The 27,753-nt window shown below is 37.1% G+C and overlaps 1 protein-coding gene across 1 annotated transcript in view; it reads left to right on the forward strand.

Annotated features, from left to right (window-relative positions):
* The window catches only part of cxxc1a (CXXC finger protein 1a), a 70,734-nt gene that overhangs the window by 1,237 nt on the left and 41,744 nt on the right, over positions 1–27,753 (forward strand). The window contains exons 3-7 of the mRNA XM_028813294.2: positions 13,747–13,847; positions 16,622–16,758; positions 24,608–24,769; positions 24,999–25,151; positions 25,277–25,384. Coding sequence (XP_028669127.1) covers positions 13,747–13,847; positions 16,622–16,758; positions 24,608–24,769; positions 24,999–25,151; positions 25,277–25,384 — 661 coding nt within the window. The remainder of the gene's footprint in view (positions 1–13,746; positions 13,848–16,621; positions 16,759–24,607; positions 24,770–24,998; positions 25,152–25,276; positions 25,385–27,753) is intronic.

Here is a 27,753-nt window from a genome sequence, read left to right on the forward strand (position 1 = left end):
GACCTCACTTTGACTTTAAAGCTTACACATTTCTCTTTTTCTTTTTATTACTTTTTTTTCTCGTTTTTATGTATGGAGTTGTCTGCATCTGGAGAAATATTGTAAATACCTGGGTATGACATGGGAAAGTGTACAGCAGAAGTGCAGAATGAATTTCAGTGATTGAATGTATGCTGTAACTTGAATGTATTTAGGCAAAATCTGTCAGTCAGATGTAGGAACTATGGCTTGCTAAACCTTGCTTAAATTGGATTATTTGGTCGTTTCCAAAATTTGTGATGTACTGCCTTCTATATAATGAATGAAATCACTCGTTTTGTGTTAAAATCTCATTAAAATGAAGGAGCTAGTCAGCAACTGACTTTCTAATCTTTTAACCTCCACATGACAAGGAAGGAGTATTTAAAGACTGTGATGTCAGATTTTGGATTCTTTGTGTACAGAGGCAGATGTAGTCAAAGGAAAAGCAGAGAAGTGCGTAATTCTGTGCTTTGTCTTTTGTTCTGCCTATTGCACATAGTGAAGCTGCCTGAATCTTGCACAAAAAGAATAGGCTAAATCTCTGGTGATTGGTCAGAGACTAACAGAATAATTGATCAACATAATTTAGTGATTTATTATCATTGGGAATCCTACCACATTGTTAGTTTGGCTTGCTGTCGTATGTCACCTATTACAACCTTATCCTTTGGTCTGTGTCCACATTCACCATTTATTTTGAACCAGTGGTGAGTTATTAAATGGTAAAAAATAGTTTATGAAAGATTATATTATTTTTAAGTGTACTTTTATTTTGTCTAAAGCACCAAGTCTGTAAATTTTATACATAATGTTTAATGATAATGTAACAAACCTTCAAGTGCTCTGTTTGTTTATTTTGGAAGAATCCAAATGTAGAAAGACTAGCATCTGTGGGAATGAGTATATGGGTGGGAGAACTAAGATTAGGTGCATGCTTTTGGTATATCTGAAAAAAATAATACTAACAATATCCGCCAACTGTTTTGTAATAGCATGCCTTGTGTCACTTTTGACACAGTCCAGTCTGGCTTTTTTATGTCTGTGTGTCATAAGTGGGATCCGTCTGGGTCTCCTCTTATAGAACACCCTTTCATTATGAAGGTTACAGGTGGTGTTAGTTGGCACTGTTGAACCTTTGTGTAAAGAAGTACAGCGTGGATCTGTTTGGCAGCTGATCAAGATTCTTTCTCCAGCATTTGTGCAATCCTTTGCTGCATTCTTTCATTAGTTTTTTACTTCTGTCCATGTCCTTAGAGGTTGGCTACAGTAGCATTGATCTTCAACTTCTTAATGATGTTATGTACAGTGGACACAGGGACATGAAGGGCTCTGGAGATGGGTTTGTAGCTGTGCCATAGTTTATGCTTTTCATCAGTTTGTTTTTCACCTCTTCAGACGGTTATTTCCTTTTCTGTCTTTTCTCCATGTTGAGTGTGGTACACACAGGCACAAAAAACACAAAGTCAGGTTGCTTTTTTTCTGTTTAAACTGGTTGAATATGTGACTCATTTTCAGCTCACAGGTGATTTGGAATACCAATTACATAAGGATTCCTGTGTGATTTCCAGTTATTTCTTACAACTTCTCAAAAATGCCAGTACTTTTCTCATTACTCTTTTTAGGTTGTGGGTAAAATAAGATTAGATTTTGCTCTTTTCTCCAGGTGTTTTGTGTTCATCCAGTGCAAATAATAATGTCCTCACAGGTGGCGCAGTAGTAGTGCTGCTGCTTTGCAGTAAGGAGACTGTGGAAGATTGTGGGTTCGCTTCCCAGTTCCTCCCTGTGTGGATAGCACTTTGAGTACTGAGAAAAGCGCTATATAAATGTAATGAATTATTATTATTATTATTATAATAAATGAAATACATATGCTAACACCAGTCAGTTTTTTAATGTCTTACATTTTGTGTAAAAATTGGTGGAAAAAGTAGTGTGTGGCCAGTATTTTTGGCCACAACTGTACTTGTCAACTGGTAACGTAAAGTCAAGAACTTAAATCTGTTGCTTACACAAGTTATTCAGACCATTGCTTCCTAGTTTTTCACATGTGAAAACAATTTTCCCCCCAACAAGGACATCATTACTGTACCCCAGGCCTTTTACCTGTTAACTAAACAAATCACTCTTGCATTTTCTGGTTGAAGATTCCTGTATGTTTAGGAATTATTTGTCATGCTCTAAATATGAAGATAAAGTATGGAAGTGAAGAAGAAATAACGTTTTAATGAAGCATGTGTAGACTAGGAAAATTAAGTGGAAATGTTTGGATGAAGCTGCCAGAACCTACAAAGTTTGTGACGTAAGAATAGAGTAAAAGTGCATTAGTCAATTTGGTTAAGACCTCTACATGACTCTCTCCTTGCTAAAATTTAATTATTTGGTAATTTCCAAAATGGAAAGAAATCATTACTAACAAATAATTGCCTTGCCATTATTGTGCCTAAATAACATACCCAAAAATAACTGTGTATTACTTTGCTTATGTAATAAAGAAGCTGCAAATGGCTGAAGAGTAGCAATTGCAGCATGGTAAATTTTTAGCAGAAAATATTTATTTAGTTGGTGCTTTATGGATTTTTCTCCAATAAACTGTATTTTACAGCACACAGCCAAGACATTTTATGTTGCACAACCCTGGAATCAATTTGCTGTTATGTCCAATCTGTTAACTGTCATTGTACTAAGCTTAGATGTCGTATCCCATAGCATTTCAAACTTTTACTGTTTGGCACATGGTCCTTGTTTGTTAACATAGCCCCTTTATGTAAACATTTAGTCTCTTACACCTAAACAATCCCACAAATTTGCAGAAGCAGTTATTTATTTATTTGTTTGTTTGTTTGTTCTTAGAATTATGTACTCAACCAAACCTTACCATGCCAGTCCTTGGAAACAATTTCGGTTTACTACTAGATACAGAGAGACCTTACATTTTGTACACTCAATTAGGGTTTTTGTGCTGCAATTCACGTCTTCTCCTACCTTTTGTTACAATTGCCCCAGAGAAGTTGAGAGTATTGTTATTTATTTTTCTTGTTGTTGTTGCTTTTTCATTTTGCATTTCACGTCTGGAATAAACCAAGTACATACATACTGAGCAATTTCTCAGCATGAACCTTTCTGGGCTTAGAAAAGGTGCATCATGAATAATCCTGGTTTTTATTATATGTTTATTATATTATAATATTTATTATGTGACAAGTCGCTGTTAATCATGCATTCAGTGTCTCCCATCTTCATGGTGATCTGCTGACTACTATAATAATAACATAAAATATTTGCACTGCATTTTGATTAACACATAAAAGTAAATTTTACTGTACTCTATACGTGTGACAGTAAGAGCTCTATAAAACTGTAATATAAAGTTACTAAACTGCAAAACTACCCATATTTAAACTTAGTCTTTAAATTGCTCGGGCCTTGGCTGCCCTTTTATTGTGTTTTATTGACTTACTGAACCATTAACAATTGGATCTACCAAGGACTTACGGTGTATTTCCTTTTAAGAAAAATGTGAGAATTAAAACTCTGCATCAACTGAGACCTCTCCACTGTAACAATACCTCATTCTCTTACTGGATACAAACATGGCTTGGACAAAAATATGATTTGACCAGAAAACCAAGCATTGTGAATTTCGCTGCTTATTCTCTTCACCATACTAGAGCACTGAGAGCAGTGTAAGATCCACCACTGTATAATCCACCCTTGCTGTAATTTATCCCAATGTTTAATGGGTATCGGTGAAAGGTGTATTGATGTCTCAAGCATGCATTCTCACATCTGCGGGCTCTTGAAAACTACTATAACAGAAGCTTGCGGCTCCCAGTAGTGTTGAGTATATTGTAACTGTTTCAATATGATGGTAAATTTGCACTTTACTGGTTCCCGTACAGTTCAATTTAAAAACAAATCTCTGGATGCAGGGGTGCAGTTTTGAAACAATTTTGCTATTCACCATAATTGTCAAAAAATATTCAGTCCACAAAATTAAGTGCATATGTGATTAAGTGCTTAAGTAATATCTATGATGTACGTTGATAGTTTTCACCATCACATCATTAGGACAGTGGTGAATAATGATTCTGCCAAAATGCAGTTTGAACTTTATCATGCTGTATCTTACCTTTAGTTTCTCAGATTTTTGTAAAATTCCTTACTTTCAAATAAAGACATTTTTGTTTGCTTTTGTTTTTACCTCAGTCTTGTGGTAGTGTCATTCAATACACGGTACAAGGCCATGTTTCTTATTGGCAGTATTTTGTGTCTCAAAATTCAGTACTAATTTTGGCTCATGTCTTCTCAGTACAGTGACAATACTACTACCACAGTAGACATGCAGTTTCAAATAGCTTTAAGATTTTGCACTTGGAGTAAGCTGGTTATGACAACTTGCATCTATTCATTAATTCAACACCTTGGACCTGCAAAATACTCTACTAGAGTAGAAAATGTAAATTAATAATGATAAAATCGGTGAGCATTGTCCATTTTTATCGGCCAACCACAAATAAGTAAGTAGGTTTGTAATTAGCCTTGGCACACAAAATAGAAGCTACTCAGCTGGATTTAATGTACAGTACAGTGAAGGTTGCGTGCATTGTCTAATAACTAAATAAGCCTTTTGAATTTGAAACAATAAGTCTGAGAAAAATGTGTTCAATTTTGTTTGGGAAAAATGTAAAATACTTTTCTTGTGGCACATTGTAAGAGACAGTGCTGTCACTACTGTGCCTTTACAGATATGCAATGTGCATAGGAATATTTGATTTATAATTGTTGAAGCAATTTTAAAAGCAATAAACAAAACTTATTTTGGTAAAACAGTTTTCAATTAAATTTTGTCTCGATATTTAGATTTAAATTGGAGACCCATTTATTTTTTTCTGGATTTTTAATTGCCATTTCAAGTTTTGGGTGTAAAAAGCCCTCTGCTAGTGTGCATAGTGAACAGTGATATATTAGATAAGTTGTTGATTATTCAGTGCCAAACCTTTAACTTGCTTTGCAAATCATAATTGATCATTTAATGGAAATTCAGGGTGGCAGAGTACTCTGGGTTACCAAGTACAGTGTTCAGTCTTTCCCATGCAGTCTTGACATAAACAAAGCATAATATACAATACAAATGAACATGTAGTGTAATATAATCTGTAAACAACATTCTCCTATTTGATAGAGTTGATTTTATTTCTGAATTGATAAGTAACAATTTATTATACAGATAGTCTGCAAGTACACAGACATTGATTTGGGGACATGTTTGCATATCCAAATAGGCAGTGACTTGTAACTAAACCTGGGTCTCTGAGGCTGTGATGTAGCATCAAGAATGGCTGTTCTAGCATCCAACCATTGTTTTACTATGATGATGATAATATGCCAGATAAAAGCATCTTCTAAACATTGTACAACTTAAAAACCGTGGAGTACCCACAATGTAAAATATTTGAAATCTGGCAGAACAGTGCAAAATTAAGTGAAAGCTTATAATAGAAGTGTTCTCCTTGTGCTCATGTGAATTTAATCTTGGAAGTTTGATATTTCTTGCACAGTTCAGAGACATGCAGTTAGGTAGATTGCCATCATTAAATGACCCAGCGTGTGTGTGCTCAATGATAGACTTCCATTCTTATTCAAGGTTAGTTCATGTTTTAGTGAGCTTTGCTTTTTGTTACAACAGAGTTTTAGGTAATCAAATGTGCTAAATTAATGGGAAATTAATAGATGTAAGATTGACTGAACTCCCCGGTATTCCATTAAGTCACCAGTGTCAAATGTATTTGACTATAGTGGAGAATGTGTTGGGGCTGGGTGACAAACATGTCTGTGGAGGAGCAGACTTAAGAGAACATAAAATGGACCCATCAAGGTATTTTAGTAATTTCTGGGAACATACATCATTTTCACTTTTTTGTTTGCTGGGGATGGTAAAGGAGGAAAGTTTAATCCAATTAAAGAAACATTAAATACATTGAGAGCAGGTGTAAGTAGTATGTTTTGCCCAGTGATTGCTGCATTCAGTTATTGTACTATAAGTCCATTGTGGAAACAAATGCTTGCAAAAGGAGAAACTGTAAAGCCATTATAAAGGTACATTTAACTCTAATTACATTTTGCAGTATGTTTTGAATTATTTTTCATTTGTATTTTTTAACATTTTAATATATATTTATGGCTTGTGTTTGTACCAAATTAAAACTCAAAACTGAAAAATGCTGTAACTTTATTTTACATAGCTGCTTTCACAACAGCCATCATCACATTAAATAAAAAGGTGTGTTTTTAATAGCTTCAATGGAATTATAAATGTATGCAGTTTGAATTATGACTAGTCAAAATGTAATTACAGTTGTTTCTAATTAGAATGAGTAGCCAAAATGCAATTATACAGTAGATATATAAAGTAGGAAATAGTGTTAATTTATTTAATGCTAAAATGCCTTACCATCTGTGTTTCCATGCAGCTTCTATTTTACAATTATTAATTTCCTACAAGATGTGGGTTCAAAATTATTTTGAAAACCTCCTTGTGAAAGTTTCCCAGATTTAAAAGTGAAAATGTAGAAGAAAAAGGAAGATTTAGCATCAGTGTTTCAGATTATAATTTGAAGTACTTTTTTTTTTTACACGGCTAAATATCTGGGCACAGTCTAGTAGCAGTCAATTGGAGTGTTCATTATTCTTAAGTCACTTGAAGGACACTTCTAAACAATCCACACACAGTAGTAGTATGTGTAAAGTAGTGAGGCTTTCACACAAGAAAGACAGATCCTTACATTGCAACAAATCGTATTGCTCAGCTTATGTAAAATGCAAAGTTTCACAGTATCATTCAGACATTGGTTGTGACATTATGTGGTTTAGCCTCTTGCATTATGAAATAACTTGATATTAGTGACCATTCTGTAGCATTGAAAAATTGTTAACCAATTGCAAAAAACTTTGTTTGATGGTCCAACCAAACAATATTGGTATGCTGTGTTGCAGCATATGCAGACCCTCCAAACAAAGTACATGCTTTGTCAGTTTTGATTGGAGACCCGCACAAACACAGAAAGAATGTGCAGATTTCACAGACACTGATTAAGACACTGGACTAATCAGATAGCAACACTGATCACTGATGGCCTCCCAAATGTCAACATAGCAACCAGAATATTCAGCTCATTTTCAAATATATTTGAACAATTTTTTGTTTCTTTTTTCTTTTCTTTTCTTTTTTTTTTAGAATTTTATTGTAATCATTCCATACAAATAGATCAATTTTTACAAAAAAATAGGATTGAAAACAAATCAACTCCCACCCCTGAGAAAGAGAGCATGGCCAATGGACTAAAAATTAAAAATAGTAAAAATAAATAAATTGATGAGTTTATTAGGCGAATACAGATAAATGGAGAAGAAAAAGAATTGGGAAGAGAATCTACTTCCTCAGAGCTTTAAGAGCTTATTCTTAAAATGTTATTTATTAGATCCTGCCAGGTTTTGAAAAAGTTCTGCACAGATCCTCTAAGTGAGAATTTGATTTTTTCCAATTTCAAATAATATAAAACATAAGTTACCCACTGACTTAAAAGAGGAGAGTTAGGATTTTTCCAGTTTAGCAAGATAAGTCTGCGTGCCAATAGTGTAGTGAAGGCAATCACAGTTTGTTTGTCCTTCTCCACTTTAAGCCCATCTGGAAGAACACCAAACACAGCTGTTAGTGGATTAGGAGGGATTGTGACACCAAGGCTGTCTGAAAGGAACTTGAACATCATTCTGGACAAAAAATTTTATTTGGTGCAGGCCCAAAACATGTGACCAAGTGAGGCTGGAACTTGATTGCAGCGTTCACAGGTTAGATCTTGCCCTGGAAACATTTTGGACAATTTCAAGAGAGACAGATGTGCTTGATATATAATTTTGATCTGAATAATTGTATGCTTTGCGCATATGGAGCTTGAATGAATTCTCTGCATTGCTTCCTTTTCTGATATGTTGAGTGAGAGATCCTTTTCCCATTGTCCTCTTGGATCTTTGAAAGGGAGGGACTGTAAAATATTTTTATATATTGCAGAAATGCTGTCTGAGTCCTCGAGACTGAGCAGTATTTTTTCCAGCATAGAGGAAGGTGGGAGAAAAATTTTGTTTCTAAGTAGTTTTTTTGTAATATTCAAACATACACATCCCTTCTCTGAAATTATTTAATTGGTATTTGTTTATATGATTTCATCCATCAGTTTGTGTTTCAGTGTAGTACCAGTTTACCATTAGAGATGCTGTTTCTGTGTGAACAATAAGATGTTTGTTTTTTTTATTTATTATTGCTTTGTAAATATGCTAAGAAAAATAAAGGTTTCAGTGAACTGTCTTGGCTTTATACTTTGCTGTGGATATGCTCAAATGATAAAAATGAAAGTTTAATGAAGCTTCACCTCTAGAGAGGGTTTCAAACCTCCACCATTTTGGTGCAAAATATGTTGCTTAATCAAGGTCAAAGTAATTTTTTTTGTTTTTGGTACAAGAGAGACTGTTTCTGCTTAGAAATGCAAAGAGGGTGGGCTTTATTTTTTACTTATTCAAGGCTACTAAGCTTTTTTTCTTTATAATTTACAGGATAATCTTACTCTTTATATAATTGAAGACTTTTTTATTTTTTGTCCCCTTAATATTCTCCTTTAGAAATGTATTGATTGTTGGCACATATAAGTGAAAATATCACAAAATTGTACACAACTCAGTTTCACTAGTGGTAGTCACGCAGAGCCAGTCATATCATAGATAACATCTGGAGACGACCATGAGTGAATTTGGTTTAAAAGTGGGTGGGAACAATGGAACAGTCCATTGGGTGTGTGGTTTATAAATCAATCCAAGAAACCTCATGAAGGTGGAGCTCATTGTAGGGACAGTGGTTTATATAGTAAAGTATAATGCTGCATGTGGTCTCAATCATTATGATGATACTGTCATAGTCAGTGTAAAGTTGAAAGAATTGCTGCTATGAAAGTGAAAAGCTGAGCTGTAAAATATGTGTTCAGACTAAATGGTGTGCCACCACACTCAGTAAAAAGTAGGTGAAAAGAACTGCCATTAAGAGAGTTAATGCTGAAGAGCCACTAGATGCATGATTTCTGTACCTAATGGCATTCACACCATTTCAGCAGAACCATGGATGAGGCAGCACAGCATCCACCTCCCAACTGCACATTTAATCAAACAGCCAAGCTAAGTTAACATTATTGTCCAATTGTAAATGACAAATATGTTGTTCCATAATATATTCGTAGAGTACGAACACGTAGTAGATATACACCACAATTCTTCTCTCAACACTGTTTGGTGGTTTTCTGCCATGCAGTGACATAGTCAGAATAACAGCAAGATCTATAAATGATTTTTTTAGACTTCACTTACCTTGTGACACTGAGCTCTTGAATTAATAGCAGAAGTTTTGGCTTTCAATTTTCTCATAGCATCAGGAACTTTGTTCTGTTTCTTTTCTCTTTCATCCTGTATTTTTATAGTTTTTATGTATACAGTAATCCCTCCTCCATCGCGGGGGTTGCGTTCCAGAGCCACCCGCGAAATAAGAAAATCCGCGAAGTAGAAACCATATGTTTATATGGTTATTTTTATATTGTCATGCTTGGGTCACAGATTTGCGCAGAAACACAGGAGGTTGTAGAGAGACATGAACTTTATTCAAACACTGCAAACAAACATTTGTCTCTTTTTCAAAAGTTTAAACTGTGCTCCATGACAAGACAGAGATGACAGTTCCGTCTCACAATTAAAAGAATGCAAACATATCTTCCTCTTCAAAGGAGTGCTTGTCAGGAGCAGTGACTGTCACAGAGATAGAGAGAAAAGCAAACAGATCAATAGCGCTGTTTTTCTTTTAAGTATGCGAAGCACCACGGCACAAAGCTGTTGAAGGCGTCAGCTCACACCCCCTCCGTCAGGAGCAGACAAAGTGAGACAGAGTTTGTTTTTCAATCAAAAATCAATACGTGCCCTTCGAGCTTTTAAGTATGCGAAGCTCCGTGCAGCATGTCGTTTCAGGAAGCAGCTGCACAAAAGATCACAACGTGAAGATAATCTTTCAGCATTTTTAGACGAGCGTCCATATCGTCTAGGTGTGCGAACAGCCCCCCTGCTCAATCCCCCTACGTCAGGATCAGAGAAAGTCAGCGCAAAAGAAAGAGAAAAGTAAGCTGGGTAGCTTCTCAGCCATCTGCCAATAGCGTCCCTTGTATGAAATCAACTGGGCAAACCAACTGAGGAAGCATGTACCAGAAATTAAAAGACCCATTGTCCGCAGAAACCCGCGAAGCAGCGAAAAATCCGCGATATATATTTAAATATGCTTACATATAAAATCCGCGATGGAGTGAAGCCGCGAAAGGCGAAGCGCGATATAGCGAGGGATTACTGTATACACTAGGGGGCTCCGCCCCCTGCTCGCTTCGCTCGCCAACCCCTGTGTTTGGTTTACCGGATATACAATACAATTTATTTTTTGTATAGCCCAAAATCACACAAGAAGTGCCGCAATGGGCTTTAATAGGCCCTGCCTCTTGACAGCCCCCAAGCCTTGACCCTCTAAGAAGACCAGACAAAACTCCAAAAAAAAAAAAAACCCTTGTAGGGAAAAAATGGAAGAAACCTTGGGAAAGGCAGTTCAAAGAGAGACCCCTTTCCAGGTAGATTGGGCGTGCAGTGGGTGTCAAAAAGAAGGGGATCAATACAATACAGTACAATACATAGAACAGAGTAAATCCTCAGTACAGTATAAAAATAAAAATTCTAGAAGTACGGAGTAGAATTTCACATTAGATGATATCACATAATATGATTTGGATTTGTTTTAAGTCCTGGAGACCTCATTCATCAAGCTGCCTCCCCCATTTTGCCATTCCACATCTGAAATAGCACTAATCCGATGAAAGGACCCCTCATTCCCACGTCCCCATTCATCAGGGATGACTTTACCTTAGGCAGGCAATCTACAATTTAAAGAGATTGTTATTTTCTTGTGAATTGTTACATATGCATTATTTTCACTTTTACTTTAAACACTTTTGTAAAAACAGTACTTGTTTCTTTATTTCGTGCCCCGCGCGAGGTTACATCTCTTTCTTCCCAGACGTATAATACTGCTCATGTTGTGAAGGGTGTTGCGGCTGAACGTACGCTAAGGATATGCCTTTGGATCATCTGCTGTCTTTTTGCTGCTTGCTAGCTGCCTCTTCTGCCTGTCGCATGTCGTTGTTTTAAGAGCACATGATGCTTGCCAGCCAAAAGCAATCCAACAACTGCTAGCTTAGAGGTCTGTTGACTTGTTTTAAATGATGGCTCACTGCCTGGTCTCGCATGACATTGTAAAAGCAGTACCTGTCTTTTATTTATGGCCCTGGGTGTGGTTGAATTCTTTCTTGCAGGATGTATAACGCTGCTCGCGTTCGGGTGGGGTAGCTGCTGTCGCGCTGCCCTTCGATCTTTTTAAAGCCTGTACAGCCGCTGTTCTTTTTGCTACGGCCCTGGGGCAATCTCTTGGCACCAAGTCTCATGTTTACGGTCCCCGCGAGACGCACCGTGGCAAGTCTCCTTGGTCTCGCAGGTCTTTAAAATGTCTTTCGAGATTATCACGTATCGTAGCCTTGCATTTGCTTTCCATATCAGGATTTTCTTTTATATATAGAGAGATATATAAGGAGTTATGGGACTCTTCAACACTGAAAGTTTAAAATGTAATGCATGGACAGGAGGAAGTTGGTCGTAGGTGTTTAGGAAACCCTGTGGGTAGAGCCTTTCCAGTGGCAGATTTCACAACTATTCAGTATAGCATTTTTAGCAAAATATCCCCAAACATGTATTCTTGTCCCAAGAATCCTATTTGGCCCCATGAGACTACACTAGTAGAGGGATATCTTGCAATTAATAATAATAATAATAATAATATTTATTTGTATAGCACATTTTCATACAAAAAAGTAGCTCAAAGTGCTTTACATAATGAAGATCAGTAAATAAAAAAAAATATAACAACATAAGAAATTAAAATAAGACAATATTAGTTAACATAAAAAAGAGTAAGGTCCAATGGCCAGGGTGGACAGAAAAAAAAAAAAAAAACTCCAGACGGCTGGAGGAAAAAATAAAATCTGCAGGGGTTCCAGGCCACGAGACCGCCCAGTCCCCTCTGGGCATTCTACCTAACATAAATGAAATAGTCCTCTTGTGTCTAGGGTTCTCATGGAAGAACTTGATGATGATGGACATGCAGACTTCTGGCTTTTAATTCTTCACTGTTGGAACATCATGGTGCTTTGAGTAGGCCACCACCAAAAGGACACCAGAAAAAGAAACAGAAACAGAAGAGAGGATAGGGGTTAGTACAGATTTTAGAGCTACCATGGATAGTTATTATAATGAATTGGATATACAGAGTATCAGGATTAAATTACAGTGAAATGATGAGAAGGCCATGTTAAAATAATGTGTTTTTAGCAGTTTTTTGAAGTGCTCCACTGTATTAGCCTGGCGAATTCCTATTGGTAGGCTATTCCAGATTTTAGGTGTATAACAGCAGAAGGCCGCCTCACCACTTCTTTTAAGTTTTACTCTCGGAATTCTAAGGAGACACTCAGTTGAGGATCTGAGGTTACAATTTGAAATATAAGATGTCAGACATTCCGATATATAAGACGGGGCGAGATTATTTAAGGCTTTATAAACCATAAGCAGAATTTTAAAGTCAATCCTGAATGACACAGGTAACCAGTGTAGTGACATCAAAACTAGAGAAATGTGCTCGGATTTTCTTTTCCTGGTTAGGATTCTAGCAGCTGCATTCTGCACTAGTTGCAAACGATTTATGTCTTTTTTGGGTATTCCTGAGAGGACTGCGTTACAGTAATCTAGTCAACTGAAAACAAACGCGTGAACTAATTTCTCAGCATTTTTCAATGATATAAGAGGTCTAACTTTTGCTATGTTTCTTAAGTGAAAAAATGCTGTCCTAGTGATCTGATTAATATGCGATTTAAAATTCAGATTACAGTCAACAGTTACCCCTAAGCTTTTTACCTCCGTCTTGACTTTTAATCCTAATGTATCAAGTTTATTTCTAATAGCCTCATTGTATCCATTATTGCCAATCACTAAGATTTCAGTTTTCTCTTTATTTAGCTTGAGAAAGTTACTATTCATCCTTTCTGAAATACAAGTCAGACATTGTGTTAATTGTGTTAATTGAGCACTAGATTGTGTAATTGTGCTATTTCTTTTGCTTTTGTTCTGCAGTCTTAAATAATGGCCAAGGTTTTTTTTTTCCTTTTTTTATTATATGCATGGAGTTGTTTGTTTTCATAGATAAAATTTTACATATTACAGTTTTAAAAATATGTTATGTGATTTTACCCTATGTGGAGCCCTGCCAAATCTTGCTTACAAAATACTATTTTGTCTTTGATGTCCTAAGGTTGGGAAGGCAAGTATATCCAAAACTAATTGCATTTGAATTTTGATTTTATAAATTCCATTTGTATAATATAAATTGTGTTCCTGTGATGGTAACTTCAGTGTTTTTTTAGAGACAGTCCAGGAATTGGATGCTTTTTTTTGTAAAATTCTAAAGACAGTGCTTTATTAAGGTGTACATTTAGTTGTGTGTATTACAATATCTGTGGTGAGTTATTCTTAATTATTTTTGGTTTGTATGTTCAACTTTAGCGGCTGTGATAACTGCAACGAATGGTTTCATGGAGACTGCATCAATGTCACAGAGAAAATGGCCAAAGCCATCAGGGAATGGTACTGCCAGAAATGTCAAGGTAAGAATAACCTTTGTAATTTACATTAATGCATTCAATGATAAACCAAGAATATTGAACATTTTATAAGACCATTTATTAATTTTTATGGCAAAAGATAAAAAGGTTTTCAGTTTCTACTATCTCCTTAACTGTTAGGAGTAGAGAAAAGCAGCAAGTTCAAGTCTATGTTAAAAAAGGGCATCAAGAAGTTCTGTTGCAGCTTCAGAAAAAGTTGACAGACTCACCCCTGGAGATCAATTGATACCTGCCATGGAAACAAAGAAATGTTGCCTGCTTGTTCACAAGCAACACACACAGAGTATGTGTTCTGTGTTATTTAATAATAGCTTTGTCTTTTAAAGCAATTCCTTGTCTACAGTTTTATTATTTGTAGGCTGAAACACCAGGTGTAGTTTTTATTTAATTATTTAGGTAGCTATCGTATTGAACTGTACATTGCAACTTGCTATTTCCTTATTATCTTCATATAGTATACTGTTGGTTATGTGGTACTTTTGGGTAAGTTGTTAATCCATTTGTTTCACCATATTAACCCATGTAACACTTTCATTTGTATCACAACCTTTCAGAAGATTTTGGGTATGTTCCGTTGCCTTAATTAAATAAGGCTCAAATTGAAATAATTAATACCCTGCCTAAAACTGACACATATATATTTTGTGTGTGTGTGTATGATTTTTTTAACTAAATTTATTGTTTGCATTATATTACTGTCACTACTCCAAGGAAGACTTGCAAGTAAAAATTTTATTATACTATGCACATATGACAATACAGTTAAAATTCATTGGAGTTCAGATAACTATGTTAACTTTGACTTCAATTAAATGTATAATTTAAATTGCCCATTTCTTCTTTAAAATCCTGTTTTAATTCTCATTTATTCATTTATGTATTTATCATCCACCTGTTCCATAAATCTGTTTATATGTCTATTTATGTATAAATAGGTAATTTGTTTCTGAGATTGGTTTCATTTAGCAAGGTGACCTTAAATCATCATGTTTGGTTTCAGTATTTATGAATATACTAGCTTTATGGTACAAGTCTAGGGTCTTGGGTTGGATTGAAACTAAAATTTTGACTTCTCTACCATTACCAGCTTTTGCACCTCAGTACCAGTACTAAAGGATACTGAAGTAAGTAACACCCCAAATTCACCCTCATGCCACAGCAAAGCTGCTTTATCCTCCCAGCCCACACACCCACTCGTTCTGCCATGCTCCACTGCAGTCCGCTTACACAAGTTCAGATGCAGACCATCTGCCACACTATCCTCTGGGTTTCACCAGGCTCAGTCCAAGGCTCGCCAGTATCTACACTCACAGGGAACAGGGAGATGCATAATAAATTACTTAATATGAAACCCCCTCTGCAGTCCATGGGTTCCTGGAGAACACGTCCTTCTCAGCTCCCATTCAGAGCTTTGTGCACACCATAGTGGTATATTAAATAAAATGGGTGTTTTGGAGGGGGATCCACTTTGAGTTTTGTGTGCTTATATCCACGTTTTAGCAGTGCCCCCTTTGGAGCTGAACATGCTAATATATAACTTGATTTGAAGAGAGAAAGTTTGTGGGTGGGGGTGGTTGTTGGATGGTTCTCTTGGGGATCAAAGAGTGAAACAGGAAAAAGTATGGAAATCTTTTGAGGAATTGTCATATTTCAAAATATTTCTTGGTGTACACATTAGTCAGCTTTTTACCACTGTGTTAAAAAACATTATGTTAGAAGTGTACGTAACAGTATTTTAAGAAATTAAGTTTAATTCTGATTCACTCAAGAAATGTGAATTCACAAGTATTTGTTTCAGGCCATATGCTTTACTCTTATCCAAAACTTTACTAAATTGTGTAAATGAATGGCTTACAGTCATCTGATACATAGTTATATATATATATATATATATATATATATATATAAATTGAATGTTATAGAGAGTCTGCTTAGCACTTTGAGCTGTGAATGAAAAACATTTTATAAAAATATTTTTAGTATTGATCTTCCTTCTCTACTGCTCAATGAAGTGTTAACAAAATATCCATCCATCCATCCATTTTCCAACCCGCTGAATCCGAACACAGGGTCACGGGGGTCTGCTGGAGCCAATCCCAGCCAACACAGGGCACAAGGCAGGAACCAATCCCGGGCAGGGTGCCAACCCACCGCAGGACACACACAAACACACCCACACACCAAGCACACACTAGGGCCAATTTGGAATCGCCAATCCACCTAACCAGCATGTCTTTGGACTGTGGGAGGAAACCGGAGTGCCCGGAGGAAACCCACGCAGACACGGGGAGAACATGCAAACTCCACGCAGGGAGGGCCCGGGAAGCGAACCCGGGTCCCCAGGTCTCCCAACTGCGAGGCAGCAGCGCTACCCACTGTGCCGCCCTAACAAAATATCCCTTATGAAGAAATATGGCCAGAATATTTGCTGTAAACTAATTCTCTTAATCCAGTTCAGGGTCCTGGCCAGAGCCTATCACAGCAGCACTGAGTGCAGTGCAACAAATAGTCCAGTTCAGAGCTCCACTCATTGCAGACCAGATATATATAGCCTTAAATAATTTATTTAAGTAGAATTAAAGATGATTACTGGAACTGTTTTCATTTAGGCTAACAGAGAGTACTCCTTAATCTTAGGCTAATGAAATTAACTTAATATGTAAAGTAAATGGTTAGGCTATTAGATTATTTTCTGTATTTATTAATTTTTAAAATCCTGAGGCTGTTTATTTTGTGTTTTTTTTTTCTTTTCCTAGAAATTAATCCAGCTCTGGAGATTAAGTATCGCCCAAAGAAGTCTCGTGAGAGAGAAATTGATCTGGAGCAGATGGAGGAGGACAGAAAGTCGAGAGATACTCCTGATTTTAAAATGGAAAAACGTCGTGGATCAAGGGTATCTTTTTATATATACATTTTAAGATGCTAGGTGTCGTTGTTGCCCCTCTCAACCCAACAGACAGATACACTGCACACAGGGTAAAATCACCAAGAAGATTTTTTAATTCTTTCCTTCCTCTTATAGTGCCCTCAAGCACCTCCACCACCATACACAGGCAATTCAATAATAATAATAATCACAAATCTCTCCTCCACTCCTGCCGACTCCGGCTCACTTGCTGGATCTCCAGCTGTCCTTTATATAGTCCTTGACCTCGAAGTGCTTCTCCTCATCCATTCACATGACTTGCCAGCACTTCAGGGTCAGATGGAGAACTTGCTTTTTCTTCAGCACAGAAGTACTTCGCTGCTTCCATCCCAATAACTTGGGATTACTTCCGGGCTATACGGAACATAAAGATCCCCAGTTCTTCCTGCAGCGTCTCCTAGCAGCACCCACGGTACCCAGCAGTGCTGTGAAGACAAACTCCAGATATCATGATGCCCTGCAGGAATCTGTGGCACCGCTATGCTGCAGGAAAATCGTCATCTAGCCTCCTGGGGGAGGCATTGTCCCTAAGTATAGCTGCCTTCCCTCATCCTTCTACTCTTTGTTGAGCTGCCGGCCATCCACCACAACATATATATTTGTTTCCTTTAAATACATTTAATAAGTGCCTGGGCTTCCATTGTTATACTGATATTTCATCCTGTTAGTCAATTAAGATAGCATTATCTGTAGTAATATTTCATTATAGATCAACAGGATTTTAAATAATAAAATCATTTTAACCCCTGACCCACTCTAAAAATCAAAAGGTTGTAATTTCCAACATTTCATCGCTAATAAGACTTTAATGTATTATATTTTAAATAAATAAATTCGCAATGAGTGTCTGGTGGGTACAAATGAGTATTAGCAGTGGCGTTTTTGGCCTGAAAATTCTGGGGGGCCGCATGGTCCTAGGAGAGAGCAGCCAAAAGAATGTTTTGCTATCCTAGAAACGCATGAAGTAGGGGTGAATATATTTATATATATATATATATAGTGTGTATGTGAGAGAGGGAGATGATCAAGGGCTTAAAGAGAAGAATTTACGAGCCACCCTCCTGTGCTTAAGCTGCTTGACTTGGCTCGGCTCATAGAACTGTGGCAGTAAGTGCAGATGCTGTTGCCTCTGAACAAGTGAGCAATTTGAGGGGGAGCTAGGGGCACAAATGTGCTGGCAGGGAATGCATCAAACGAAAAGATTATTGGAGCCACATTGAGGGAGTCCTGGAGAGTTGCAGCAGCAGTGTTGGAGGGCAGCTGAGGAAAGAGATGACCTACATTAAATGAGGATTCTGTGTTTCAAAAAAGATTAAAATGTCAGCCAAGTAATACCTTACTCTATCACCATATTGTCATAAAGTACAACAACCAAATGACAGCGTTAAAAGTATCCTACATGAACATCAAATACTCAACATCAAAAATGGAGAAAGTAATGAATATTCATAAATTTCTAATTTTTTCTTCAGTTGTCAAAATAGTAAATCATAATCTAATTAAGTAATCAATAGTTTGTCATGATGATCAATAGTTTGTCATGATGATGATAACTCCAAAGGAGTGAGATATACATGTGCATACACCTTTTAAATTGCTTCACAAGAAATCAGCTAATAGGTTTCTTAAAAGTGCTTTATCCCTGAAGGTGGAACCAAAAAGTTCAGACTGCACATGTGTACAAATGAACAAAGGTATGCCTGGGGCACTCCAGGGTTGAAGGGCCTGTCCAGGCAACCCAGAGACAGCCTAGCACCACCAGGCATAAAGAAACCTTCACATTCTCTATACGTAAGTATTCATCTAGATACAAAATTACATTGATCATAATAATAATGTTTTATTTATGTAGTGCCTTTCATACACTCAAGGACACTTTACAATTCAATACACACATTAACATGACAATAGAAATTACATACATGAAAAAGAATAACACTCATTGAAAAGATGTGTTTTTTAACAGGAGTTTGAAATTAATAATAGATTTTTCCTCGCGAAGGCTGGGAGGGAGAGAATTCCAAATTTTAGGGGCTATCACTCTGAAAGCTCTGCCACCCATAGTTATTAACCTGTATTTAGGTACAGTGAGTAACTTACCGTCCAATGATCGTGGGCAGAAGTGTAAGGAAGCAGCAGCTCCGACAGATAATGAGGGGCTAAACCATGAAGGGCTTTAAAGGTGAGAAGGATAATTTTATATTTGATTCTTGAAGAAACTGGTAACCAATGTAAATCATAGAGGACAGGAGTGATGTGAGCAGATTTTTAGTGTGTATAAGTAAACGAGCAGCAGAATTCTGAACATTTTGTAATCTATTGATTTATAATTAGTCAGGAGGCCATAAAACAAAGCGTAAATGAGTGTTTCTATCTTTCACACCGAGGAAAGAATGCAGATGAGCAATGTTGCGAAGATGAAAAAAGACTGTCTGTACTATTGAGCTAATGTATGATTGAAAAGTAAGAAGCTGATCAAAGATCCATCCATCCATCATCCAACCCGCTGAATCCGAACACAGGGTCACGGGGGTCTGGCTGATCAAAGATAACACCCAAATTACGGACTGATGCTGAGGGTTGAACCAGGATGCCATCAATGTCAATTTTTAGCCCATGAAGGGTAGAGAGGACAGATTTGGTACCAACTAATAAGATTTCTGTTTTATCAGGATTGAGTTGTAAAAAAATTATCTGTCATCCAGTGATTGATTTCCCGAATGCAGTCAGTCAGTGCAACAGGTGAAGATGTTGCAGTTGCATCAAAGCTTGCATAAAGTTGGGTGTCATCGGCATAGCAGTGGAAGCTCAGACCATACCAATGAATAATCTCACCTAATGGGAGCATATAGATGTTGAAGAGGACTGGACCGTGAACTGACCCTTGAGGGATACCTTGTGTGAATGAAGTAGTGGCAGATTTGTATTCCCTAATGAAGACATAATATTGGCGATCACTGAGGTATGATGTGAACCAAGAAAGAGCGGCACCAGAGGTACCAATAGCTGAAAGTCGAGACAGTAAAATGTTAAGGTTAACTGTATCAAACGTTGCGCTCAAGTCAAGAAGAATTAGAATAGCGGCCATCCCAGAATCTGCGATTATAAGTACGTCATTGGCTGCCTTACGTAAAGCAGTTTCAGTGCTATGTGGAGCTCTGAATCCAGATTGAAAAGGCTCAAGCATATTATGGAAAACTGGAAAAAATGGACAATGATGACTAAGTTGAGTTTGCAATAAACAAACCATACATTTTATGGTTTTATATTTTAACCATACATTAATTACTGAGCAAAGTTTGCTACTTGTTTAGTTTTTGCACAGCATTGTCATCTGTTGGGGTTTCTGTGGGTGGTAGTACCCTATTTTCCCTTACTGCAATAGTGCTACTGAGCGTACTGTTCAACACAGTCTCTTAAGGGCTACAATGAGTGCTGCTTTTTGTTACAGTCGGTCCCTTATTCAGAAGTTTATTAAACTTGCTTTTACGTTTCATAGTTTGTGAGGTTTTTAATGTGAATTCCAAATAAACTTAAAGTGTGGACTTTTATTTAGCAGAGAACATTTGCTAATTTGGAATTTGGTTATTTTAGACATAGTAACCAAGAAAATTACAAAGTTGTAAATGTTTATTCACTCTATGAAGAGAATTACAACTCTAAGAAAGGTTTATCCCTTCCCTTAGAATTCCTTAGCTTGATTCTTTTTAAAAAGGGCAGCCAAAATGAAATGATGATAGTGATGTCTCTTAAGCCTGTGTTTCTTTCAGCTGATATTTAAAAGGATTAATTTCTGTGAGCAGGGAAGTGGAGCAGCACAAGCTGAAAGCAAAGTAAATGCCTTTGTAAAGGTTTCGCCTTTTTCACATTGTCCATTGGCAAACTTCCAGTTTCTCTGAGATGTATTCCCTGCATTTTTAGAGCCCTACATCCTAGACACAGCTAGCTAGGAAAAGGCATACATTGTAGTTATTCCTGATAACAATTTCTCTTAACATTTACTTTAGCCCGTTTCCATGGATTTTGCAAAATGTTGCAATTCTATCTCTGCCCATATCTTGACAATAAAGTAACATATCAAAACACTTAACATGTGCTGAAGCTTATTGTACTCCTTAAGACTGACAGTTACATTTGGTGGCATGCATTCATAAAAGCACAAAATGTTTGAAAATAGTGACAAAATCCATATTATAATATATAATTTCTCAACCTCCAAAACATATAAAGTTGCATTCAGCAAAGTTTTACATCAGACACTGATTGTGCGATGAAGTGATTATGTTTGCTAAATCTTTAACTATAGTAATTCTAATCGGTGGAACACATCAGGTAACACAGGAACTGCCACAAAAGGCCTTATTCACATTTGGTTTGCCACCTTGTTTGCTAGTGCTGCCAGGACAGGCACCAGCATCCTTTGACCATGAACTGGATAAGCATGTTAGACATAAATGGATCAATGATATGTATACAGATAATATTCTTTCTGCATTTATTATTATTCACTGTTAATTAAGCCTGTTCACTGTAAATTGCCTACAGTTGAACCAAGCAGAGCGTAAATTTACCAATATAAGGCAAAATTCTTGTAACGTTAAAACAGAGCTTGCTTATTTTCAGACCTCCATAGTTACATCTTTAGCCAGGAACTAGTGGGAGCTTTAAAGAAGAACAAATTGAGAAGGCAAATTATTGGAACAGCCACATAGAAGGCTTTTTAAATTGGGAGGCAAAATTTCCACAGCTTTATAATTGAGATGATCAGTTCTGAGGTTAAAGAGAGTAGCATGCCTTAATGGTCCTTAGCAATAAACAATGTAAGCATATCCATCCATCCATCCATCCATCCTCTTCCGCTTATCCGAGGTCAGATCGCGGGGGCAGCAGCTTGAGCAGAGATACCCAGACTTCCCTCTCCCCGGCCACTTCTTCTAGCTCTTCCGGGAGAATCCTCAGGCGTTCCCAGGCCAGCCGGGAGACATAGTCCCTCCAGCTTGTCCTGGGTTTTCCCCGGGGCCTCCTCCCGGTTAGACGTGCCCGGAACACCTCACCAGGGAGGCGTCCAGGAGGCATCCTGATCAGATGCCCAAGCCACCTCATCTGACTCCTCTCGATGCGGAGGAGCAGTGGCTCTACTCTGAGCCCTTCCCAGATGACTGAGCTTCTCACCCTATCTTTAAGGGAAAGCCCAGACACCCTGCAGAGGAAACTCATTTCAGCCGCTTGTGTTTGCGATCTCGTTCTTTCGGTCACTACCCATAGCTCATGACCATAGGTGAGGGTAGGAACATAGATCGACTGGTAAATTGAGAGCTTTGCCTTACGGCTCAGCTCCTTTTTCACCAAGACAGACCGATGCAGAGCCCGCATCATTGCGGACGCCGCACCAGTCCGCCTGTCGATCTCGCGCTCCATTCTTCCCTCACTCGTGAACAAGACCCCGAGATACTTGAACTCCTCCACTTGGGGTAGGATCTCGCCTCCCACCCTGAGAGGGCATTCCACCTTTTTCTGGCTGAGGACCATGGTCTCGGATTTGGAGGTGCTGATTCTCATCCCAGCCGCTTCACACTCAGCTGCAAACCAATGCAGAGAGAGCTGAAGATCACGGCCTGATGAAGCAAACAGGACAACATTATCTTCAAAAAGCAGTGAATGTGAGCATATGTAATGATAAAAATTAATTTGAACAAGCAAAAAACTAAGTATGAGCCAAAAATCGGAAACTAATCACTTTTAATTTCAGTCTGAATGCAGTTCTAGTAGCCAGTAGAGACATACAGACTCAAATGCAGCTGGTAGTGACTTTCTCAACTTTTTTTTTTTTTTTCACCATCATGACTTTTACCAGCATTGCGGAAGGATTGTTGTTGGAAAAGACTATGGGGCTTAGCTATTGCCCCTATAACAGCCCCCCAAGCCCCCACCCCTACCCCCAGGGGTGCCAATGTGATGCATAGTAGGACAGATCTGAACACATCCCAAATGCATTAATCAGGATGGAAGTGAAGAAAAGGTGAAGCGTCCTAATCTTTCCTAAGTCAAATGTATGATTTAAGGGTTTCTGTACATTACTTTCATTCTTAGAAGTATAGATTAAGGTCATCTCTGCATTTATATTTGCACAGTATTTTTCCTACTGTAAATGTAATGCGTACAGCAAAAAACATGTTTATTGCTAGTGCAAAAGAAGCATGTTTGAATTGTTTCCTTCAAAAAGCAATAGTTTCACATGGAAATGTAATGTAATTGCTTCATATGTTATGCAAAATATTATGATGTGGTACACAAATTATACAGTCAACAAGTAGAAAGTAGCTTAGTGCTATAGGTATTCCTCCTCTGCATTTACTTAACCTGCTTCCTGTTTTGTTCCCCTTTCATTATAACCCTTCTCACAAAGAATTTGACAAAGCAGACTACTTCCATATAAATAAAATACTGATTTTCTATTCATGAAAATGTCTATTCTACATGATGTACCATAGTGTTACAGACAGCCTCCTGAGTAAGTAAGTAGGTGATGTTAAGTACAAGCATGAGTGGGGCTTCATTTGTCTCATAGCTCTCTACTCCACCTTGTGGATGGAAAAGGATTTGCAAGGCAAGCTGAAAAAAGTGATGCCACTATCACAGCATGCAATTTGACTCAACATCATAGAGCAGGCTCCCATGTAACCTGCACTGTTGCCAAGTTTTTGCTGTAAAGCTGTGGAATGAGCTGCCCATGGTAATCCAGATTGCTTTTAGTCTACTTTTTTTCACAATCTTTGTGACGACACCCCTTTGCACAAAGCACCTTGCATCTTTATTTACACTGCTTGTATTTTCTGACACTCATCTCTCCTTCAGGATATGCATAGTTGACCTAACCTTATCAACTGTCAACCAAGTACTGCTTGTTAGACACACAAATGGGTTGAATGCATATTAATTTTTGGATGTTCCTTTTAATAAAACATAGCTGCTAAATAAGGAATAATGCCACAGATGTCAAGGGATTACAATGCAGTGTAAAACATTCTGTTACTTGGAAAGCTTTTTAGTTTCAAGAGAGCTTGTGAAAATAGTATCTGCAGGAGCCCATTGACATTGATGCTGCAATATGTTAAAATAGCTTTTAGAACAAATTAGTTTACTTTGGACAATACAGTGCTAAAACGTTCAGAGCCTTTATACATTGACTCTTTGTATGGCGCAACATTCCAACAAGGGATACATGGTATAAGAGTGGTGTCCAATGAAAATACATGTTTAAAGAAGCTTGCACAGAAAAACCTAAAGCTGATTTTTGGCCTCAGTATGCATTAGGAAAAAGAAAAAGAAAACAAATATACGATAAATACACTAAATTGATTTTTGGGCTATATTTTTGACACGCTGGGCATTACAGTACAAATATTGGGCATCACAATTTACTTATTGCTACTTATTTACTTATAGTGGTATGGCTCATTCTTCATAGGCTTTACAGTTACAATGTAGTATTAGTCTACTGCACTGTTGAAAACTGATACCAAATGGTTAATCATCTGTAATAGACATCATGTTTTCAAAGTGGAAATAGGCCATCAATTACTTTCCCATAGTTGCTTCCTTCTAATCTTCATACAACAGTCTTAAGGCTAGCACTTAATAATATGTGACTGTTATGTTTTTACTTGATAAGTATCTTATGATAATTTCTGTATTTTGTAACCCAAATAACAACTATTGCCCCAGGCAGGCAGTTGAAAGTGACATGCAAAAAATGTGATCTTACATGGAAGACCTTCAAAAAGGTATATTTTTTATCTAGTTTTATTTTCTGTAGTCCCAGGTAAAGCGATCTGCAAGAATGTGTGGTGAATGTGAGCCATGTCGGCGTACTGAAGACTGTGCTCAGTGTGACTTCTGTAAAGATATGAAGAAGTTTGGAGGTCCTAATAAAATACGACAAAAGTGTCGCTTGAGACAGTGTGAGGTCCGAGCTAGGGTAAGTTGGAATATAGAGGTATCATCCATGTTTCATAAAAAGCTTGGGATTTATTTTGTTTCTGATAAGTTCTGAAAATTTTACAAAATAATATCTTTAGAAATGCAGGATTGTTATCAGTGGAAATCCCTCAAGTTTCAGCATTGAATGTGTTGATTTTCTGCTGTGACGTTACATTACAAGGTCTAGTAACATGAAATAACTGAGAGTACTTTTTTTTTTTTTTCAGAAAATGTTGCGTGTAAGAGATGATGAGTTCATGCCTATGAAAGAGCAAGATGACTCCACACAAAAAGATTCTAATCTATCCGATGATTATGATGAACAAGAAATGGCTTTGTATGAACAATACCGTGAGGCTGGATATGAGGACCATAACATGGTGAGATTTTATTAATTTTCTCAAGTGAGTGGCAAAATTAAATAATTACCTGATGTAGTGAGTGGAAGAAAATTTTGGAAGGGCACATTGTGCCACTGACATGCTTGTTTTTGTCTCTCTGTCAGCCATGCTTTAGTGATGATGATGATGGACCTTTCTTGGATTCTGTGCTTCGCAAGCGAGCTGTTAAGGTCAAGCATGTCAAAAGACGGGAAAAGAAGTCTGAGAAAAAGGTAACTCTCTTGTTTAAAATCTCCTTGAAATTGAGATTGGTTTTTTTCTTCTTCAAAATACTGCCATGTGACAGTATTGTGTTATGCTGTGCTTATGATCAGGTAACGCAATGCTGTAGAATGAAATAAAAAAAGAATATTTACAACTTCATGTTTTATAAGAAAACCAGAGTTCCTGGAAGGTTGGAGGAGAAAACATTCTGTGCTTTGTTTTGTCCTTGACTAACAGATTATCATTAACATTGCAGCTAGGGAACATGGGATGTCTTGCAAAAGAGGAGGTGGATTTTAGGACATTTCAGCAGGTTGCTTATTCTCTTGCTCTTTAAATTGGAGAAATCAAGTTATTCAGTGTACTTAGAACTGCCCTTGCATCCTTCACCCACTGCTTGGCTAACAGTTTTGCTTCCATTTCATTATCAGTTGTAAACACAAGTAAAAATTAATTGCTGAAATAGTTGTATTAAAAGAAAAGCAAATAGGCTTGCATTCAGTGTGCACATTTCATACTAAAATCAGCAATCAGCCAAAGTGTTTGTGTTGCCTGCTTTTTTCCAAACCTCAATAAAGCAAGTCTTTTTTTATGTTCTGAAAATGTTTCTGTTATAGTTCATAATTATATGGTTCATGGTTTAGTCTACCAAAAAACATATTCCAGTTCTTAGTGTCTTCTGGTAAAGTAAGTACACCCAATGAAATGTGTTTCCTTTTTAACATGTGTTGACATATCAAAATTTCATCTTCATTTAAACGGCATCTTTGGAAAAAGGTCAAGTACTTGTAAAAAAAAAAAAAATACATATATGAAAATTTGACTTTACATAATTTATTCAATGAAAAATGAATAGCCATGCCATTTCCATCTGTGGAAAAAGTAAGCATACCTCTTAGCTCTGTTAGCTGGTATTACTCACTTTAGCAAAAGCAGTCTCAGGCAGGCATTTCCTATAACTGTCTACCAGTCTCTGGCATCAGCTGGGAGAACATTTTCCCACCTCTCCCTGCAGAATTCTTTCAGCTGTGCAATGTTTGAAGGGTGTTTTGCATGCACAGCCCATTTCAAAGCCCTAACAAAAAAGCATCTAATGGGATTTAGATCAAGGCTTTGATTTGACCATTCCAGAACCTTCCATTACTTTCTTTTTAGCCATTCCTTTGTGGATTTACTAGTAGGTTTAGGGTAATTCTCATGTACAAGGTCCTCTTTTAGCTGAGCTTCAATCTACTTGTAGATGGTCTCACATTATCCTCAAGCACTCTCTGGTACAATTTATAGTGGGTACTATGATGTTGAGATTCCTGGGCCATGATGCAGCAAAGCAACCCCCAACCACAATATTTCTACCACCACTCTTTACAGTTGGTTATTAGGATCTTCTGGTCAAATACTGTCTTTGGCTTTCACCAAACATGTCTTCTGGTACTGTGATATAAATAACTCTTATCTTGCCTCATCTGTCCAGAGCACATTGTTGCATAAGTTCAGGACTGTGCCCAGGTGTTCATGAGCAAACATTTGTCTTTCCCTGGTGTTCTTTCTGGACAGCAAAAGGTATCGCCTGGCATACCTCCCATGTAAGTCTAACGTGTACAGCCACTCTTTAATGGTACAGTCATTAAATTTGACATCAGCAGTACCTGTTGGTACTGTGATAAAATTCTGAGGTTCTTACAGACTTCTTTCAGCATCTTGCATTCTGCTGTCCTGCTGAATTTGCTGGGGTAGCCTGGCATGAACAGGTTGATTGGTATTCAAAGTATTCTCCAATTGTAGATTTATCTTCTAGACAGTGGAGTGATTTTTTTTTTCTTCTTCCAAATTGTTTGAAGATCTTTTCCCATTCCAGACTCACAGGCATCTATGTCCACCTTTCTGAAGACCTCAGGGAGATCTTTTGAGCTAGGAATGGTGATAACCTACTTCAATAACAAAATGCATATCAAACTTTAATCATATCCACCAGATTCTAATTTTAGGTATTTGAGGTAGTTATAAAAATAGGAGTATACTTACAACATGCAAAATTTGCATTAATGTTTGTTTTAATTGTACAATAAACTACAAAATGTAAATATGGCACAGTTTTTATTATACTTTATCATGTTGATTGATAGATACTGTTTAAATGAAAATCAAATCTTGCTATGTCCTCATATGTTAGAAACATTTAATGGGGTTTACCTACTTTTTCACTTTACTGATACTGCATTTTGTAGTATGAAATTTGATTGCCTTTACCCATCAGAAATATGGATAATAATTCTTGACCCTGTTAAAATGTGTTCTCCTCACAAACCCATAACATTAGCAGAATTGCATAACAGAAGTTTCCTGGGACCTTTACATTATACAAGTATTCAGAATACAG

The sequence above is a fragment of the Erpetoichthys calabaricus genome, chromosome 11 (genome assembly GCF_900747795.2).
Source record: "Erpetoichthys calabaricus chromosome 11, fErpCal1.3, whole genome shotgun sequence".
Classification (NCBI taxonomy): Eukaryota; Metazoa; Chordata; class Cladistia; order Polypteriformes; family Polypteridae; genus Erpetoichthys; species Erpetoichthys calabaricus.